The sequence below is a fragment of the Rhododendron vialii genome, chromosome 8a (genome assembly GCF_030253575.1).
Source record: "Rhododendron vialii isolate Sample 1 chromosome 8a, ASM3025357v1".
Classification (NCBI taxonomy): Eukaryota; Viridiplantae; Streptophyta; class Magnoliopsida; order Ericales; family Ericaceae; genus Rhododendron; species Rhododendron vialii.
Window position 1 is genome coordinate 13,622,582 of NC_080564.1, and position 19,639 is coordinate 13,642,220.

Consider the following 19,639-nt stretch of genomic DNA (forward strand, 5'->3'; position numbering starts at 1 on the left):
TTGCATTCCGCGTGGGAGGTAAGGTTCACAAGGGTGGAAAAACCGACTCTGGACTTGAAGAAAAATTGTTATAGTATAGGAGTGAATTGAACTGTTATCTGTCAGAGATCTTTGCGTTGAATTGGAGGAGGAAGAAAACAACATAGTAATTGATGTTTAGCATAATTGATGTTTACCTCAAGATATCAGAAATTTCTTTGACAGGCCCTACATGAAGCATCTGTGATGATATGTAATGTTTGTTTATCAGCTTCAATTATTAAATTTGGTTCAGAGGCCTAAAATTATTTGAAAGCCACCTGAAACCAACGGGGTGTAGTCATCACCGGATGATCCATTATAAATCTAGACGAGAGGTCTTGTGTTCGACTCCCATTAGCGACATCTTGTCCTACAAGTGACAGCTCTTTCAGGTGGGTGGGTTCGCAATTTCGCATCCCCTGGGTTCATTGTGCGTGGGTCCAACTTTATCAAAATTTCAGTGATTTTTCTGGCAACTTTTTGGGCTGTTAAATATTCTCGGTGCCCTAACAGGGTTTATTCTTTTCTTTTCACAAACTTATGAAGTTGCAAGTGAGGATCTTCTCACGTATAAGTCGCAAGTTCTTGGGTTCAAATTTATCCCACTCGCCTAATAGGTGGAAGAATATTACCCATTTCATAATTAGGACACAACCCCGTTCAATCGCATCTCAACCGTCCATCTCTATGATCAATGGTCTAGATTTGTAGAAGATTCTTATTGGATCAATGGTCTTGATTTGTGGAATATTCTTATCGGTAAGATACTTAATTTTCTTACCGGTAAGAATCCTTCGACAAATCCGACCCATTAATTTTTTATTTTTTTTTGATAGGCACCATTAAAATTTCTTTTAGGTAGCTGCAATTCAAGGGACTGCCGTCTGCCGTCCAAACCCACACTGCTGAGATGGCGAATTCCATTTATGTATCTTGTTCTTTAAAGAAAAAAAAATGTAGATGTATTGTCTATACATCCGTATCTGATTAGAATTGAGCAACCAAATGGGTTTCCCTGAGTTCATTTTTGCAAATGACAAGTAATGGGCTTGAACACCAAGGCTCTATTTGGAGCAAGGATTTTTAGAGTGATTTGTGGTTGGGAGAAAAAATAAATAAAAATCGTAGCAAATTCTCTTCACAAATTAATGATCAAAAAAAAAATTTTCTCTTCACAAACTGAAGATATTGTGGTATTCATAACTCAGGTAGAACGAATGGCTCCCGAATCGACCAGTTCCAAGCGGACTCAGGAAGACATCTTTCATCAATCGACCGGTTCCAAGCGTACTCGGGAAGACATCTGTCATCGTTCCTAGATACTTCCTACCAATTTTGCTTCTTTTATGCTCAAAAATTCTATAAAAAATTCACCACCAATTTCCGAAGAAAATTGCGGGAGAATGACCAAAGGAAGGAAAGAGGAATGCCAGGGTTTCTGTACTAAAAAAATTCTCTCCATCAGTTTGCTTCTCTCTTTTAATCAGATTTTTACAAATCTAACCCCTACGCGGCGACACTCACGGAAGATCCATCTCTGCAAGTGAGGTGGGTATCTCCCTCAGGTAAAGTTAAGGGAAAACAAAACAAAGAACACAAACAAAAACAGATTTCGCAAAGAACTAAACCACCTCTCACCACTGATATCTAACTAGGCCTCGAAGCCAGCATATATTAACTTTCTGTAAACCATGTGATATAACTGCACTAGGTATTTTTAACATAGGTTAAAAATTTGTTCCTTCAGCTCATATATGGTGTCACCCCCACATTGCAGAAGCTCAAAAAGAACCAATGCTATTTACAATTGCTACTAAGCACAGCGGTTCTCCTTGAAATACTGCTCGTAAATTTGGTTCTCGACAAGTTACCAATTCTTAGGAGTAACCCACCTTCCGGGATAAAACTCGGCACTTTAATGCCACTTCGCAACTTAGGCATCGTAGGCCTGCCATCTTTTCGGCTTTGACCTGCCAGTTGATTTGTGTATATGTTTGGTCATTTAAACACCACCTGCCCACCCTCTCTTCTATCATCCATTAACCCAGGCAAAAATGCAAAACCGGCCATATGTTGCTTGCTTGGAAAACTAGGTCGGGATACCATCACCAGTGAACGATTTGTATGATCAGCATAGGAGATGGAATGTCAGGAGTCCAAAGAAACCAAATAACCAGATCTCTTTGTAGTTAAGATTAGGACCTGTATTGGAAGCTGCAAAAGTACAAGGGATGTTATGACTTGCCTGACTAATGTCGCCATCAACAAAGTCAAGTAGTAAAAAGCAAGATAAGCAGTCATCAAAATCAAGCAACAATAGATCAAATGCATACATATGCACTTTAAACAATTAGGGGGCATTTCCGCTAAACTAAATGGACTAAAACTCATGTTTTCATGAATTTCTAGGCAGGTCATTCTCCTCACACACATCAACTCAAATATCATTTAGCAGAAATAACTTGACATTGTCATTAGCTAGTAGTCCAATAATATAGCGGAAACGCACCCTTAACCTAGATTGCTGCTTGTCCAGAGAATAAGACCTAATGTATGCGTCGGATTCGAACTGGGATATCAGTTTGTCAACGACTCCTACACAAAGGCAATGGGTCTCATATTTGTAATTTGTGATATAAAATAAATTCTTCTTTCCCAAAGAAGAATTCAAGCGCCCACCCAAGCCCCCAAAAAAGTTAATGCAGAGAGAAAGAGAGGTGAAACATGTAATCTCTGATCTGGGCCATGGAAGAAGAAACAAGGGCATTTAGAATTCAAAGAACATTACAACCACAATGTGAAGGCTTGAGTTCTGAAAGTTTGTAGTTGACACTTGACAATAGTATTACGGTCCTTCAGGTTTCTCGTTGTGCTCTTTTCCTATACTCTAGGGACTTGTAATCTGTCCCAGCAGTTAAGAATTCGATTCACATATAGGATGCCTATCCAGATGTTCTCACAACTCACACTGTAGTTGATGCCGAGCAAGGAGAAAAAATTTGAGCTGCTACTATCATACATGTAGCTGGACAAGTTTAAGCACCCTGTACTGCTAATTCCTCCTTGTAGAAAGTTATGCTAGTTATTTCAACAAATGACAATCACACATTGTTTCCTTAACAGATCTTGATTGCCCTAGCAACTACCAACTATGAGGTTGTAGTAACATTGACTATAAGTCAACATTCTCTAAGAGAAGTTCTCTTACATGGAACCTCAAGTGGTTAGTTTCACTGCTGTATCCGCCTTAACACAGACTCTAATAAAGAAACATATTTTCAGAAAAAACAGAGAGAGCTTTTTAGCATTTAAGATCACACTACCGGAAGATCATAAATGGAGACAGACAGATTCCACGTAAGATTAAGCAACGAAATTTTGACAAAAATGCAGTACAACAAGAAGTTGCTTTCAGTTTGTCTGGGCCTTAAATTTGAACGAGAGAAAAAGGTAAACACACATACATCATTGAACTAGCTTTCAAGAATCAAAAGATAAAACATTTGCAGATATGCTGTAATAACTTACATGATGGAGATGGCGAGACTGAAGGCGAGACAAGTGGTGGAGACACTGGCCCTTTTGCATTCCCCTTCTCCCGTCTTGGCGTGGATCCGTAGGATACAACAGGTAAAGGAGAAAGATCCGGGGACAACAATGGTGTGGGACCCGCATGAGGTGGATACGAATGAGGAGCACGCGGAGGAAAGGCTGAGGGTCTTGGTGGAATTGTTGAACCATGATGGGGACTAGAGCGAGGGGGCTGATTCCTTGCGATTGAAGGTGCAGAAGAACTTGAAATGGGAGGTAAGGAACGGTGGGGATAACTTTCAGGGCTTGGTGAATACGGGTAGTTATCATCAGTAGATGGTGAAGACGCATCACAGTTTACACATGGTGGTAAGTGACGCTGAAAATTTGGCCCGGGAGCGGGAGAGTACAATGGAGAAATTGGGGAATCATAGTAATCATTATTCTCCGGAGCTGGGGCCGGAGAAGGGGTTGGTGAGGTTGCAAGAACGGTACAATTTAGGAAAGAGGATAACCTGACTTCCTTAACTTTACCAAAGACTGTGTTATTAAGGCCCAGATTATTTGAAGGAGGAGACCCTTCTATTGTTTGAGCCAATTGCTTTAATCTCTGGGGCAAAAGGCTCCCAAAATTGGACATAATAGCAGCCTGAACCGTAACCGGAGGATCTCTCGTTGAGCCGTTTCTGTTTGTTAACTGCACGTAAATATTCTGCATGCAAAATTATATAGTTCAAATCCAGCACGGTAGTATGTCAATTGGGTACCATAAGGTAGTATTTGCTATATGGGGAATAGGGAAGGAAGGGAAGGTTCTCTTAGCGTCCCAAGGGCATGGCCATTGATCTAAACTGGTGAATGATGCTTCCACACGAAATGCACAGCCAGGCATTTTTTAAGCGAATCAAACATCAGAATGATTCGCTTGGAATGTTTATTCCTTTCCAACGGACCAAAACAATGCACAAGGTTCTGTGCCCATACGTTTTTGGTCTCAAAATTACAAACCCAGTTAACATCTTAGTAGTCAGTTAAAGGAAGTATACAAACCATCTTTCCTAAACACGAACATGTAAAACGGTTAGAGCGATCTACTAATGCCACAAAGGGGTGATGCTCCCTACTAAGTATTTTTGGTGTAGATGATCTTCCATTAGATTTTTTGTAGAGTTCTTCGGAAAGCCGTATAACCTTGTGATATCTGGAGGGTCTGGGGCTTCTATTTTCTTTTGTTCTTGGTTACTCCGTTTGTACAATTTTGCAACCCTTCTGGGTTCTTTAATGGTACTACATATTACATATACAGGACAAAAACAAAAAAGTTAAATAGAATACCTCGTAAGACCTCAGACGCAACCCTGATTTCAGCTGTTTCTTCAAGTCTGAAAGATTTTCGATTACTTCACATATAGAATTGTGTAGAGTAAAATTAAAAAGGGTTTGGGATATCTGCCAAATGGAAGCAGACTGGTCAGGGATCACAGTGATTCCCCCTGGAGATTTCAAAATTTCTAGAGAAGAAGGCTCCCCGAAAATTGAATTTGTCAAAGTCAAATTGGACTGCTGAAGGAACAACTCTATTAAAGAGGATCTCAGCACGCTTAGGGACACTGGGTTAATGGCAACATCAACTGGATCAGAAAGAACACCAAACACCACGTTGGTCCAGTCAGATTCATCCGCCTGATGCATGGATAGGATAGCTACCTGTTGTAAAGAACTTCATTTGAGATTATTTGCTCTTTATTTCAAAACAAATAAAATCTAACAAGAAAGATAACACATTCAAAGCAGAGTTTGAAAACAAACCTTTGTATAAGGGACACCTATTTCGCTATATATATCATACTCTAATCTTCCAATTTGCGGTATAAGCATTGAAACTGACTTTTGCAGTCTGAATGAAGCCTGAACAGTAGCTGAAGAGAAAAGAAGAAAAAAAAGAGAAAAAAAAGGGAAGTCCAAACATCAATAACGAACGAAAGAAGCTGCTTCAGCATAAGAGCAGAAATAATCACAAGATCAGTCCTTTACACTACTATAAAATCAGACTCCATGCTTCAATTTCATAGGGTTCCATGGTTTTCCTTTCAGTCCATCTCTCTTGTCAATTGGGAAAAGTTCACTATCGAATTTCACTTTGAGCCTAGAGGTTTCACTTGTGGCAAATGAGCCTTATATTTCTTAACAGTTTCAATTCTGTTCGACACTTGAATGAGGGAAAGCAAATTTCCACATCAGGCCGATGTGACCACAGAAAGCCAAGTGTGTCTACAACCCAGGCAACCCGAACATAGCCTGTAGGTTTTTGGGATTGGCCTGAATTTTTCCTATTAATTTCGAGCTGGCTTTGGAAAGAGCCATTAGACAACCCAAGCCACCCTGATAGAAAGATAAAGAAAGTATAGCTTCTTAATTTTCCAGACCAATGGATTCCTACAAAATGATTAAGGTTTTTTATCTCTCAGTATGCATACTAGCCATGAAATAGAGTGAGCATCAACAAACGGAGTAGATTACATCCACCAGCTTGAACCAACATCCATTGATGAAAACAATTGCATGTGAAGGACTGGGGTCACAATTTATTTGCTGGCATCTATTCCATCAGTTCCATGCGTACTCTAAAACCTTATTCACAAAGGGTATGATTTCTCAGTGGTTGGGTTACAAATAACTCACTCCAGATGGTGCAAAATTAAAAACAAAGACATTAATGAGATGAACATCTAGAAAGACCTAGGCCACTGCAGTTGAATTCAATGTCATACTACTGTTGCTGTCTATTCAAAATATCATCATGAAATCAAATTCAAAACACCAAAATGGCACAAGAGTTATGCCAAATTCCAATAACAAAATACGGTTGCTTAGTCATTGGACAGCAAGAAGAAGTAGAACAACATGAAGGTGAATCTATTTGAAGATTGCATCTGAGGTGAATCTGTTTATAGAGATAATTGATTGAACAACCTAACAGTTGAGCCACCAGTTGGAGTGCAAAGGCATCTAACCCATCCAACAGACTTCAGTTCCCGGACACATCAATAGGGTTGGGTGATTTCTATCTTCTTGGGTAATAAATGTTCTGCTTTCATTCACACATCTAAAGATACACGTTCCGAGAACTAGAATGAACCAGCACTGAACGGTGGCCCAACTAAAAAAAAAAAAAAAAAATCTTTAAAAGAGGAAGCATTGTTTTATTGCATAATTCCTGCCACTGATGTTACAGCTTCATGTTCTAGTGGCTCTCGTCTCAATAATCACCCGTCTTAGATGATGCATATGTAATTTTATATTCCAGGTAATACCAATTGGACTATTCAGCTTTAGATGTAATGATATTGCATACTACAACTAGGGTCCAAAATTTCAACCTGTTTACAAGAATCCAAAGCATTTTAGACAACCCATTAAGTACCTCAAACCAAAATGCATATCCGCTTACCTTAACCTGCACCGGGGAATTTATGAGCAGTCTGAACTCTAAAGGGATCAATAAACAACAAAGAAGCCTAAGTCTGAGTGGTTTTCCTACTTATAGATCACCAGCCTAAGTCCCCTAACCATTTGAGCAACTAATACCCTGTTTCTGGATTACCGTAGAAATTTTCTGCCTCTTAAATTTCCCAACAGACGAAGTAATACTACAATGCAAAATGGAAAGGAAACAGGACCATACTGAAATAATTGTGCACCTAATCAGTCAGAAAACACCAAAGTTCAACAGCTTGGTTACTAAGATACATTGAACCAAGAAAATAGAATAGAATCCCACTTCTTACATTGCCAGTTTTCTGAATCAAATAGTACCATAAAACTCCGCAAAATCTTCAAACAGTGCAAACTACAAACTTATAGCACCTAAAATGGGTCCTCAAGTCAAGGCCGGTATAGAGGAAGTTAATATTGACAGTAAAACAAAATAGAAAACTCAGAAAATCAAACTCTGAGCTGACTAAAAATCTAAACATATATGATATTTATCCTTTAGAGGTTTAGTCTTCTCCTCGGAAAAGACATTTTTACCATTCGACCATATCCACATTTTTTTTGTTCTTGATACGCAATATGTGTGGTGATGATAGGCACATCATTATACTTAATACTCGAGACCTGAAGAAGCAACCACGAGATCAACCCCCTAAATTTCAAGAGAATGTGAAGCTTATGAGCTAAGAATATCAAAAAACACATTTGCAGAGCACTGAACTAATTATACTAAAAATTACATATCTAATTAGAATACACAAACACAGAAGAACAGAGAAATAGGTGAAGCACCACCATGTGCTGTCAGAATCTGTAATTGTACATGTTCATCAAAAGAAACCCTAATTACATCAAACTCAAAAAAGAACTTGCAATATGACATACCCATCTGCTCAATCAATATTTCAACAACAAAAAAAACATCTCAAAGCAATATCATCAGATAAAAAATCAAATGACCAATGGAACACATTCATAGGCGTTGGAAATTTGGGTAAAGATTTGGGCTGTCCCCATTTGGGGATACAAATGGATAAAACCCCAAGATGGGTACACATTTGGATAAGCATTGGAGATGGGTTTTTGATGATTTTACCCAGAATATGAGTTTGGGTCTTAAAATGGGGAAGGACTGGAGATGGCCTAACACCCAATTTTCTCATATCAACAGAAACCCTAATCACAAAGAAAGGCGACGATAAATACCCTCGACTAGAGAAACCTAACTACAGATCAACACTCCACAGTGAGGAAAAAAGATCAAGGTAGAGAAAAGACCTTACCAGCGAGCTGGATTGCGTTTTTCGCATCGAACCCAGGAGCGGTGGAGCGAAGAGGGAGGATCCAGAAAACGGCCGATAGGAACACGGAGAAGCTGAAAATCAAAACGACTAGGCATTTGAGATTGAACTCACGGCCGATTCTACGCAGGGCCACCGAACATCTCTCGCACAGGATGGTCGAACCGGTTTGCGATCGATTATTCCGTTGAAGAGTCTGCTGTCGCTGCTGCAGATGTAATCGGTGTTTTTCCGATTTACCCATTTCCACAGCAGCATCTGTGAAGGGATACAGAGGCGACGGGGTGACTCAACACGCCGAAGGTGATTATGATGAGAGACAAGTGTTCATGGTGTCCACACACACACACACTCTCTCTCTCTCTCTAGAAAATTATAGATTCTGGGAGGCAATCCGAGGACGTTTCCTTCTCTCTCTCTCTCTCTCTCTCTCTCTCTCTAAGATGTGTTTTGAGGGAGTTTTTTTTTTGAGGGAGTTTGTATAGTGTTTAGTTGGAGTAATTGCTGATAAGGTAATTATTAGGGTTTAATGTAGAATTTATTGGCGATGATTTGGCTACCGAACGTTGAGCAGAAGCAAAGGTGAAAAAGAAAGTAGGAGAGAGAAAGTGTGTGTGTGGAGGAACATGAGGAGAGGGTGGGATGGGAGGGTGGAATGTTCAAATTAAAAAAACACAAAAGAGTGGGGTGGGGTGGGGACCATTTTTGGTTTTGGTTACAACCCGACTACACGCACAGCATATGTGCACAGCAATTATGCAAAGATCATAGTGTGAGGCTCATTCTACGTTTCTTAAAAATGATCCGAATCGTTCATTAAACGTAAAAAGATTTTTAGAGGGCCTTCGAAAAAGTGTTTTATATTTAATGAACGGATTAAATTGTTTATATGAGATCCGGAGCGAACCATTTGTGCACATACGCTGTGGGTTTAGAATTTCTGTTTTGGTTAATGGGATTCACATATGGGATTCGCATAGTTGCGCCAATCACATTCCAAATTCAAATGCTTCATTCTTATAAACTTTTCCTTTGTTAGAGAGCCTTGGCCAAAAATCTCATATTTATATTTTTTGAGCTCAATAACAAACACATTTTGCAATCAAATATAAGAACAAATATGCCCATAGGTGATGGGACATAGAGACAAAGATGGACAGCCGACCTCACTGGCTGCCAAATTTTCATAGAAATAGATATAATTTTTACACAATTTTTACTAATTTGACCACACTTTGAAATTTATTTTTGCCCCAGCCCATATAAAGATTTTGTACTTAGGAAAAAAAAGAAGAGTCAAAATAGAATCTCCACCCACAAAATTCCATCATGGATGTGCATTCTAACGATGAGTTTTCCAATTTTAAAGGAATTAGTGACCGCGCAGAAGATGGTTGAGAGTCTTGAGACTTGAAGAGATATGACATATTTCTCGATTTATAAGCTTCTTACTTTGACCCTTATTTTACCGGTCGCTACTGTCACAGTTGAGAGAGCATTTTTTACTGTGAAGATTGTAAAGAGTAGGCTTGGAAATCGTATGTGTGACCAATGGATGCATGATAGTTTGGTTGTATATATAGAGAAATATGTTTTTGAAACCATTAAAAACGAGGCTAACATCCATCGTTTCCATAGTATGAAAAATCGTTGAGGTCAATTGTAAATCGAAACTACATTTTGTTATTAATATATATCTACTTTTTGATTAACTTGTTAATCCTAATTGTGTCTTTCAATTAGCAACTAGAAAAGTGAATTACACAGTACACATAGTTCAAAATTTTCCTCTCACTTATCGAAAATCTCGGCTCCACCAAAGTGCCTAAAACCCTAAGGTATCCTATGAAAGTACCTTAAATCCTAGGGTACCCTATATATGAAAGTACCTAAAACCTTAGGGTATCCAATGAAATTGTCTAAAACACTAAAATCCTAAAATAGGAAAGTGCACCCTAAAATCCTATAAAAGTACCTAAACATGTTTTTGCCTTATAGCTAAAAAACTCAAAAAGTTGAAAAATCTCCACTAAAAACTATTTTGCTGGCGTCCTTCCCCCAAATGAAAACTATTTTACTGTCCTTATGCCTAATTCTCCCTTCTTTGTTTCGTGTGTTTTATTAGTCTCTTTCTATTCTTTGTTAAATTTGTGTTATATTTTTTGAATTAATCAATGGTCTTGACGAGAGGAGTCTAAAAAAAAGAGTAATAAATTATGACCAAAAAGAAAAAAAAAACACTAAATACTGAAAAATTATGAAATAACTGGCTTTTTTTTTTTAAAGTGGCGTCTTATATGAATTGTTTTCAACATTGCTTCACATTTTTTAATTTTTCTGATTCCTCTTGTCGAGACGAATGGTTAATCCAAAAAATTACGACAAAAAGCTCAATAAAAGTTACAAAAGTAAACAAATACAGAAAAAAGTTTTAGACAATAAGTTTACAAGAATGCACCCTATTTGTACTACGGCTGCACAAAAATTTCAGTGAACTATGAGGTCGGATCGAATCTCGAACCATGCGTCTTGATCCTAAACTGTGAATGGTCCAGACACTAATTCAAAAGATAGAAAACTGTGAGATATGGTTTGATCCACGGTTTTTTATTTTAGAACTGTGGATTAACCAAACCGAACAATGAGACGTTCATATTTGTTCATATATATGTAATTATGTATGTAGTCCGGTTCCCTTAAGGGATCCCGCACGGGCTTACCGTGCGGGACTCCCATTTCCCGATCGAATTGAGACGATCCGAGCCGCTCAAAGTGATCAAAACTTGATTTTAAGGGTACCCGTGAGAAATCAGCAAAAAAAATGATCAGGAAGGGCTTGATCCGAGCAGTTTTTTATTGAACGGTTTAGCAAAAACTACTCGGATCAAGCCCTTCCCGATCATTTTTTTTACTGATTTCTCGCGGGTACCCTTAAAATCACGTTCTGAACACATTGAGCGGCTCGGATCGTCGCAATTCGATCGGGAAAGGGAAAGTCCGCACGGTAGACTTGTAAGGGATCCCTCACTGGATCCGTGGTGATTTTGTATGTATGTAATATTTAATATATAATTTTAGTTATCAATATACTCACTTATTGGTTTTATATAGATTAAAACCTAAGAGGGAAAGTGTAGTTCTATTCTAAATAAAAAGAAAAAAAAACGTTTATTTTTTTTATCAGCAAAGAAAGGTTTTCGTATCATTAATAAAAATGATACAAAACAGAAATTCTGTAGTGATACACCAGGGAGCATCATGCACAGACGGTAGTATCTTACCTATCACTGCACCTTACCTCACAATTTTTTTTTAAAAAAAAAAAAGAAAAAAGAACAAAAAAACACCTAAAAGTTGGTAAGAAACCAACCCACAACCGAAAGGAACCCAGCCCAAACAAACGAGCTAGGCCCAAACACTCGAACCCAACAGCAAAAAGAAACCATAACTACTGGAAAACATCACCAACAACTTCGGCCAAAAACCAACCGTCGTCGACCAAGAGCCCACAACCACATTCCACCTCCATCTGCAGCCACCAAAGTCGAAAGAACAGAATTGCACGCTCACACCCCGGAGCACTTATTACTGAGGGCCTATAGTGTATAGCAGTCAATAAACACAACATATCGTGGCACTAATGGAACTCTTCATGACATTATCACCACCCATAAATTTACTCCATTTATTATGGTTAAAGTAATGCCCCAGGGGCACTTATTACTAAGGGTCTAAAGTGTCTAAATAAAAACAAATACAACTCAAATAACCCAAAAGGCCTAAAAAGTCCAAACCAAACAATAAAGCCTAGCCCAAAGAAAATTGAAAATCTAGCCCTAAGAAAGACGTCGCCGCCCACCCAAATCAGACAGAAAAACCTCCACCATCGGTCAGCCACCGCAGAACTCCTCCTAGCCACCACTGGCCTCCCCAACAGAGATGCATCCGGAACCCACACACACCAAAAAGTTGCGGAAGCTACACCATGCCGTTAGGCGAGAACCAGGCTAATTGTTGCTTTATATTGAAGTTCTTGTTTATCGATTTTTTTAATTCAATTGGGTCAGCTCTAACCTAGCACATCGGATTTTTCTAAGGTACACTCAAAGTTGTTTTGGTGTATGGTACTAAGGAATGGTTTTAGTGTACCATACTTTACTTGAGCCATTGGATCAACTTTTGGTCAATCTGATCATTAGATTTGCAACGAAGTAGTTTCACATAAAACGAGGTTGTTTCGTAATATTTTACTAACTACTTAGTATTCAACATGAGCATAGTTACCATTTTGTTACACTATTTTTGCCACAAAATTTGGAATATTTACCACTTCACCTGCACACCAGCTGATGCACGGTAAAAAAATTCACCATGGTGACAAGACCTACATAGAACTTGAACAAGACCACACCTATTATGGAAGCTCCAGCCTCCACTCCAGATCATACCGACACAACAGCGATAACTAAAATCACAATGAAATGGATAGTCGAGATCCTACCGTAGATGATGACAATAACGTAACGAGCTGAAATAGAAGCTCAAAAAAACCCAGCTTATTGAAACTAATAGCTTGAATTAAATTTAATCCAAAGCCTCTAATGAAAAGAAAATGCAGTAATAGAAGTACATAAAGGGAGCTTAAATTGCGAGAATGTGGTTGTGGATGCTCAACATTGAAGGTAAAGCACTCCAAGCAGAAGAAAACCATGCAATTGTGCAATCATTTTGACTACTTTCCTTGTTTCTTTTTTATGACTTCATCAACATACATTATACCCTTCCCTTTGTAAACTTCAGGAGGCTTACAACTATGAACAGCAGCAGCAAATTGATGCACTCTTTGCTTGTCAATCCCAGTGCAGCAAACTATATTGGGTTTGAAGCAAAACACACGGACAGCTGGAGGCACTGTCAACTCAACCTCATGGCTGTATCCCAGTTTTAGGTACAAGAGACGGCCTTCTGACTCAGCCCTAGCCTTGAAACCAACACCCACAATCTTAAGAAAACGGAAGAACTTAGCTTCCATAATGATAGGTATGGAAATTGCCTACAATGAAGCAAGATCGAAAGACAATATATCAGAAAGTAAAACTCAGATTAAAGGTTATGGTAAAAATAATGAACTCCTTTGCCCATGAAGGGTAGCAAGGAAGGTAAGAGAACAAGGAGGGCAGTGATGTTAAAAGTTATTACACAGAAACAAGGCAGCATATAGCACTTAAGAGGCATGAAAACGCACGCGCCTGTGAATTAGGAATTATAATTTGGTACTCACTTCTTGAGGGGGGTGGTTGTTTTTTGTGAAAGGCAAAAAAAAAGTTATAACATTCTATATTTGCCCCTATAAAGGCACCATCATTACCCTTTTACCTACTAACTATTCAAAATAGAATATCTTTTTTAAGGGCAAAATGGAAAATGTAACAACTTCTACCCACTGGCTTTTTAAAATGGATACTTACTAAGGGACAATCCAAAATGGAATACTGGACGATAAAAAAAAGATGGAGGGAGTATCAAACATGGTGTGTAGATAATAAGCCTTTTACCCGCAGGTGTTGACACTCTGTGCTGGGCATAATGGCCTTTGACTGTCCGGAATCAAATAAGATATAGGAGGATACCATAATTAGGAATTGAAAAACACATGCTAAGCGGTGTCGCTTCCTCTTCTTATGATCGAATAAGCTTACGCTTCCCGACCAGATGGAATCCCCAGAATTCGATTCTTGACAGCACAAAACAGTCGCCCATAGAAGGATGGGCAACTAAGCCGTGCATACATTTCTTAGATTATGTATTATGATAGATGCTATATTGTTATCTGAAAAGCATGGAACTAAGGTTTATTATTTGGGAGTATTTTGCAGAGATGTCGACAAAAATAGGAAGCGCATGATATTTGTAAATATTCAACAACTGAGAGTTTGTTAGTTCTTTACTGTAAGTAAAGAGATTTATCTTGCTTTTAGGCAAAGCTGAATTTAGTTACCTTTTGTGTACTACTTTAGAAGGGAGGTTGCAAGTACATCAGGTACACTACCACAGCCACAGCTACATCTACCCCCATTCCTCGTTTATGCCACACTCTTTGGATCAAATGGCACCCTCCTGTTGGGTATTGGAAACTTAATGTGGATGGATCCTCAATTTGTAATCCGCGGAGGGCTGGTATTGAAGGGATTTTCAAAAACCACGGCGGATTTTTTGTCAGGCTTTTCAACAGTCCATTAGCCTTAATTCAAATGCAGTAGCAGAGCTTTGGGCAGCGAGGGAAGGATTAGGCTTGCTTTACATTTTGGTTATAAAAAAATTATATTTGGATACTGATTTCAAGTTTCTTTTTCTGTTTTGTGCAGGAAGGCGTCCGTCCGGGTTGACTGCGAGCGCTGATCCGGGACTGTCTTCAGCTTGTACAGGAGTTTGAGTTTCTCAAGCTCAGTTTTTGCTATTGGGAGGCCAACACGGTTGCTGATGGTAGGCAAAGAAGGCTGCAGAGGAGCAACATACGTTTGCTGACTACTTCATGGCTCCTGACTTTTTGACTGGTTTGATAGTTTGGGGGTGGCAGTACCCAAGGTTGTAACATATGTAGACAGCTGTACATCTGTAATTTTGGTATAAATAAAGTGTATGTTTGCAAAGAACCCAGGGTTGTAACATATGTAGACAGCTGTACAAATGTAGTTTTGGTATAAATAAAGTGTAACATCTGCAAAGAAACTACGTTTGTGTTAATCGCAAATATCCATCTTGCATCTTGCAAAAAGAGTTGCAAGCAAATTAGAGTGGAATTACCTTTGTAGTAATTTAGAGCATTCAACTTACAAGAGAAATCGCAAGGTCGAACTTATGGCTTCCAATAGAGAAATAAAGGACTACTACCATGGGAGACATATTTTACAGCCCCATATAGCTATCATTAAATTTTTCCAGTCGACAAAGGGTGAGGTTGAAGACTTCCTGACATACAAGTAGAGAGAAAATGACATTTGGTCCGTATCAGGAGCTGAGTTGTTTTGAGCTGAAATTATATGCATAATGCTATATAGCTTACACTAAAGCTCTTATTCACATGGATTGAAAAATTGGCCAGTCTATTCAGTGTCTCAACTCTCTCAGAAGCTCTTGAAATTCTATTTTGAATTCAAGATCGATCCTGCTTGAGGTCCTTGGTCCACCTATTACCAGTCAGCTAGTTTAAGTTTTGAGTAAAAAAGAAGCCATACACGTTAGAGTATCTTCTCTTTGTTTATACTGTTTTACTATTTGCTGTTTGTATTCGTCAAATTTCATGTCCTTGTTGACACCACGTCCCGTATGGAGCCTGAGCTCTGCCAGGGCGGGTGTGACAGAAAAGGGTAAGTCTGCAGTATTGAGATTAACCACCTCCGATCAAAAACCATGAAAGGAAGAGAAAGTTAGAGTCATAAGTCAATTAAGCGCAAAACAACGAAAACCACCAGGGTTTCAAAACTGATGTCAGTAGTATTACTTTGGAAAAGGAGGAAAGCATTGTTTAACTTCGCGTGGAGTAAAATTCTCAATAGTACGAGTCAAGGGAATGGCCACTTGGCCTCGGATTTCCATATAAAGAACACGACGAGCATAAATACCGTCTTTAACTCCTATTCTGACGGACTGAATATCTTTCATAAGAATTGGAGGAAGACAAGACGATTTTTTCAGGGAAATCCCCAACGAAAAAGACACCTATTCCTTGTGTTTCACTAAAAAACCCAAATTCCAGGTCTATAGATCACACTTCCATCATGCTAAAAGTCTCTACAGGCACTGTTCAATTTTGTGTAGGTAACCTACACACAGCATCTTGCTACCTTTCTTCCGTTCTAAGTATCCTATCAATTGTAACCTATGAAGCACGAAGCACGGGTACTCCAAAAATGGTGGGGTACGAGTACTGGGTCTGGTATGGTACGTGTATGGCAAAGCACATACCCGGCACGCAAAAACAATTGAGTACAATGTGGTATCCGGGTACGGCACATGTAGGCCATGGGTATGGGATGGCTGCAGCTTAAGTCTTGTGTTTTCTTACGTACTAGATGCTCAATATTACTAACTTTTTTCCCCTTTCAATTCTTATTCATATTTTCATTTGTCCTTCCTCTATTTTCTAAGGTTCCAAAAGAACAAACTAATCTAAACTACCCACAGAAAAATAAAATTAGGGTATGGACAGTTAAGTTTAATCAGTGGAGGTGGACATCCACGAATGAAAAAGACAATGCTGCTCTTTAGAGTTACATTACACTATACTAAAAACATTAACAAGTATGACTTACCAAATTTATTAAACAATAACACAAGAGATTAGAATTTAAATAAGAAAACATGATCTCCAGTACAAAGTTTAGACACATTGCTTAATTTACTTAAACCTTTTAGAAATTGCATAAAACTGTGCCTACGAAGGTAGATGATCGCTAGAGGTTTGACATTAACTAGACCACCATGAAGTACTCTTGAATTTGCCTCTAAACTTTTAAATTTTAATTCATATATAAAACATTCTTAATAATTACCACTGTAAATTAAAGACTAGCTGTACTTGTAAAGTATCTTTTGATGTTCACTTTTATCGTGTCATACCCGTAGCAAATAGCTGTAGGCCACACCCGTATGGGTGCTTCCTAGATTGTACCACATCCTTTCTAAATAACTCATCTGCTCAATTATACTAAGGAGAAAAAAAGTTAGGGGGATGCATCCAAACAGATGACAGCTACTGACAGTGGACAAGCACAGTTCAGCCAGATGAAGTGATGACTTGCGCACAAAACAAAAGATAAACATGTTCTAAAGGAACAAATGACAGGATCTAGCAACAAACAGTCAAATAACTCCCAAACCAGCTGTGCAATTCCTAAGGCCAGGGCCGTCCCTGAGGCAAGGCAAGCATGGCGGTGGCTTCAAACTCCCAAAATCTTGCCTGAAACTAGGGCCCACAATTAGGTTAAAGTTATACATGTATTATGGAGTAGATATTTTAAGTTTGTTAAGTTCTCGGATCAAATAACCTTGTGCTTATTTTACAAATAGGGTAGTTAACGAATTCGGTTCCAATAGTTTCAACTAAATTATCAAAATCTTCAACATCAGGTTATTAAACTCAATAGACTATATATGAATTAACAGAAATATCATGCATACATCATAGATAATAAAGTAATATCATTTTGCACTTAGTTTTACCAATATAAGGTTTTTTTCTGTAACATATATAGGGCCCCCATTTCTGAGGGACGGCCTAAATTTCCAAGCTTGTTCTTTACGTATCACTGGAAGTCTGGAACACGATCAAAAGCATAAATGAGAGAGAATTTACAAATACCCAGAAAATGCATAATCATTCACAACCACATACAAAAAGCAGTGCTCGAAATCAACCGCATATTATACCACCAGCAAATCTTGATAAACGAGAAACTTCTTCTAATGCAGATCTTTTTTAGACGAGACAAAATTCAGGTCTTACATGATGACATTTGAAAAGCCCCAAGGTCAATGACCCAAAGAAGGAGAAGTCTTGGGAGAGGGATTACCTGGAAAAATTCAGAGAGCAACAAGATTTGAGGAGATTGGGGAGCCCCAATCGTGATTGAGATGATCGACCGACGCGTGAGAAAGATGGTCGATAAGTGAAGTGAAATGGGTTTTCCTGTGTTTAGAACCTCGTACACAATCCACGGCCCACGCTCTGCCTCTTTTATTTTCCGATTCGGTTAAATAAGCGGCTCCACGGTTATTTTTGTGGATTGAGACGGGTCTAAATCTCATCTGTGCAGTCTGTTCGTAGAAATCTTTACGTACAGCAGTGCTCAAACAATTACTGGTGTATGGATGTTGCAGTTGAAGTTAAATACAATAAGAAATTTATTTTTGTGCTTTACTTTTTATTGACGGTGTTTCATTTTTTTATGAACAAAATAAATTAATAAAAATAAAGCGCGAATATCAAAATTATACAATAATTCACTTTAAACGTTTTTAAAATGGAACGAAACTACATCGTCTACGGTCTATACCACCACACTACTGTAGTGCATGAGTGCTCCAAAGTCCAAAGCCTCCAATCCCCTAAAATTCGTTGGGCAGTTAACGAACTTCGAAGTTTTTTTATTTGTTTTTGCCTCTAATAGAATAGCCAAGGTTAATCTTAAACTTTGGCTCGCACATTTGACTCCTACCGTTAGTCACATTAATATTTCAAAATGTCATGCACTATCACTCTCAATTCTCGCTTTCGTGAATTTTAAGTAGTAGTTTATGATATGTTCCAAACATGCACTCTTTTACGCTTGCGGTTGTGTTTCCGTTCACTCATACGTACGCAAAAATTTTGAATTGAGACTCAAAGTTTTGCGGAATTTTATCTTTTTGGTTCTAGAACACTTCTAGAATTGAACTCTCCCCGAATTAACAATCAAAGGTCAGATTCACTTGAATTTGTAGCCCCATACACATAAGTAATCATGACCTTTCAATTTCAATTAAAGAGTTTATTTATCCAAATTCTGGAATCACAGCGTTTTTCCTTTGGTACAAGTTAATAAACTTGTTAACTTGTCTCTTGTCAAATCTTGTTTTTTACGACCAGATGTCCGGGCCAGTTTACGCCTACCTCAACTGGTGTTTGTGTCAAATCTTCTTACACTTGCGTTGACACAAAGTCTTAACACAAAACAAAGACCTCACTTGCGTTTGTGCCCAATTTAGAACACACCCATCTGCAGGGGGGGGGGGGGGGGGGAGGATATGGTCTTACGTTCTTGAGGAAATTTACTGCGGGATAAAACTGCAGTTACAAGAAGCCTACACAATTTCACTAAAAAAAAAGCCTCTTTTAATTCATTGACTCAATTAAATTTGAATCTCCAGAATCCCAATAACGCAACTGTCGTGGATCATGTGCTAAAGAATTGACTTGTTTTAACTTAGATTCGACTATTTGTTCTTGTAACCTATGCTGCAATGTGACAATGGAAGCTGAGAAAAGGGAGCTGAGGGATGAGGTCTTGGGTAAATTAGTAATGACATCAAATACTCCGAGACTTTCTTCATCGTACAGGATAGTTGTTAATCACTAGCGTCATGCTTCGAGTTTGATCTGTCTGAGAGGGTCCCAAACCCCAGTAAGAAAAGGAAAATTGTACGTTACGTAGCTGACACTTTATGCGTAATAAACCCCTCTAAATCATTATTACATAAATCAGACTACGAATGAGTTTTTTGGATATCATGAAATACAATGAACTCGACAG

General features: G+C 38.5%; 2 protein-coding genes across 8 annotated transcripts; both read right to left on the reverse strand.

Moving 5' to 3' along the window:
- Window positions 1-1,662: 1,662 nt before the first annotated feature.
- On the reverse strand, window positions 1,663-8,804 carry LOC131297891 (uncharacterized). Of its 2 annotated transcripts, none has more exons than XM_058323082.1 (5): window positions 8,331-8,804; window positions 5,362-5,471; window positions 4,888-5,259; window positions 3,550-4,264; window positions 1,663-2,235 (listed from the first exon to the last, which is right to left on the reverse strand). In XM_058323082.1, the coding sequence occupies exons 1-5, from the start codon at window positions 8,590-8,592 to the stop codon at window positions 2,150-2,152; spliced, it is 1,545 nt and encodes a 514-aa protein (XP_058179065.1). In that variant the 5' UTR covers window positions 8,593-8,804; the 3' UTR covers window positions 1,663-2,149. The 2 variants fall into 2 exon arrangements, with proteins under 2 accessions (XP_058179065.1, XP_058179066.1); XM_058323083.1 differs by having other exon boundaries at window positions 4,888-5,255; window positions 5,358-5,471.
- A 4,100-nt stretch (window positions 8,805-12,904) lies between these two features.
- Window positions 12,905-18,139, reverse strand: LOC131297892 (large ribosomal subunit protein uL6m-like). Of its 6 annotated transcripts, none has more exons than XM_058323084.1 (3): window positions 17,921-18,139; window positions 16,968-17,042; window positions 12,905-13,401 (listed from the first exon to the last, which is right to left on the reverse strand). In XM_058323084.1, the coding sequence occupies exons 2-3, from the start codon at window positions 17,040-17,042 to the stop codon at window positions 13,081-13,083; spliced, it is 396 nt and encodes a 131-aa protein (XP_058179067.1). In that variant the 5' UTR covers window positions 17,921-18,139; the 3' UTR covers window positions 12,905-13,080. The 6 variants fall into 6 exon arrangements, with proteins under 6 accessions (XP_058179067.1, XP_058179071.1, XP_058179069.1 ...); XM_058323088.1 differs by lacking the exon at window positions 16,968-17,042 and adding an exon at window positions 14,347-14,961 and having other exon boundaries at window positions 17,921-18,135; XM_058323086.1 differs by lacking the exon at window positions 16,968-17,042 and adding an exon at window positions 14,347-15,066 and having other exon boundaries at window positions 17,921-18,135.
- Between the last annotated feature and the right edge of the window lie 1,500 nt (window positions 18,140-19,639).

What these genes read in the sequence shown, in the direction of transcription:
- LOC131297891 (XM_058323082.1), bottom strand. Translation starts at nt 8,592, where the DNA reads ATGGGTAAATCGGAAAAACACCGATTACATCTGCAGCAGCGACAGCAG. An exon ending in AAACGCAATCCAGCTCGCTG is followed by an intron (nt 5,472 to 8,330) that starts GTAAGGTCTTTT and finishes TTTTCTCTTCAG; the next exon opens with CTACTGTTCAGGCTTCATTC. An exon ending in AGTCTCGCCATCTCCATCAT is followed by an intron (nt 2,236 to 3,549) that starts GTAAGTTATTAC and finishes GTACTTTTGCAG; the next exon opens with CTTCCAATACAGGTCCTAAT.
- LOC131297892 (XM_058323084.1), bottom strand. Translation starts at nt 17,042, where the DNA reads ATGAGTTATTTAGAAAGGATGTGGTACAATCTAGGAAGCACCCATACG. An exon ending in CCTACAGCTATTTGCTACGG is followed by an intron (nt 13,402 to 16,967) that starts GTATGACACGAT and finishes GCTTCATTGTAG; the next exon opens with GCAATTTCCATACCTATCAT.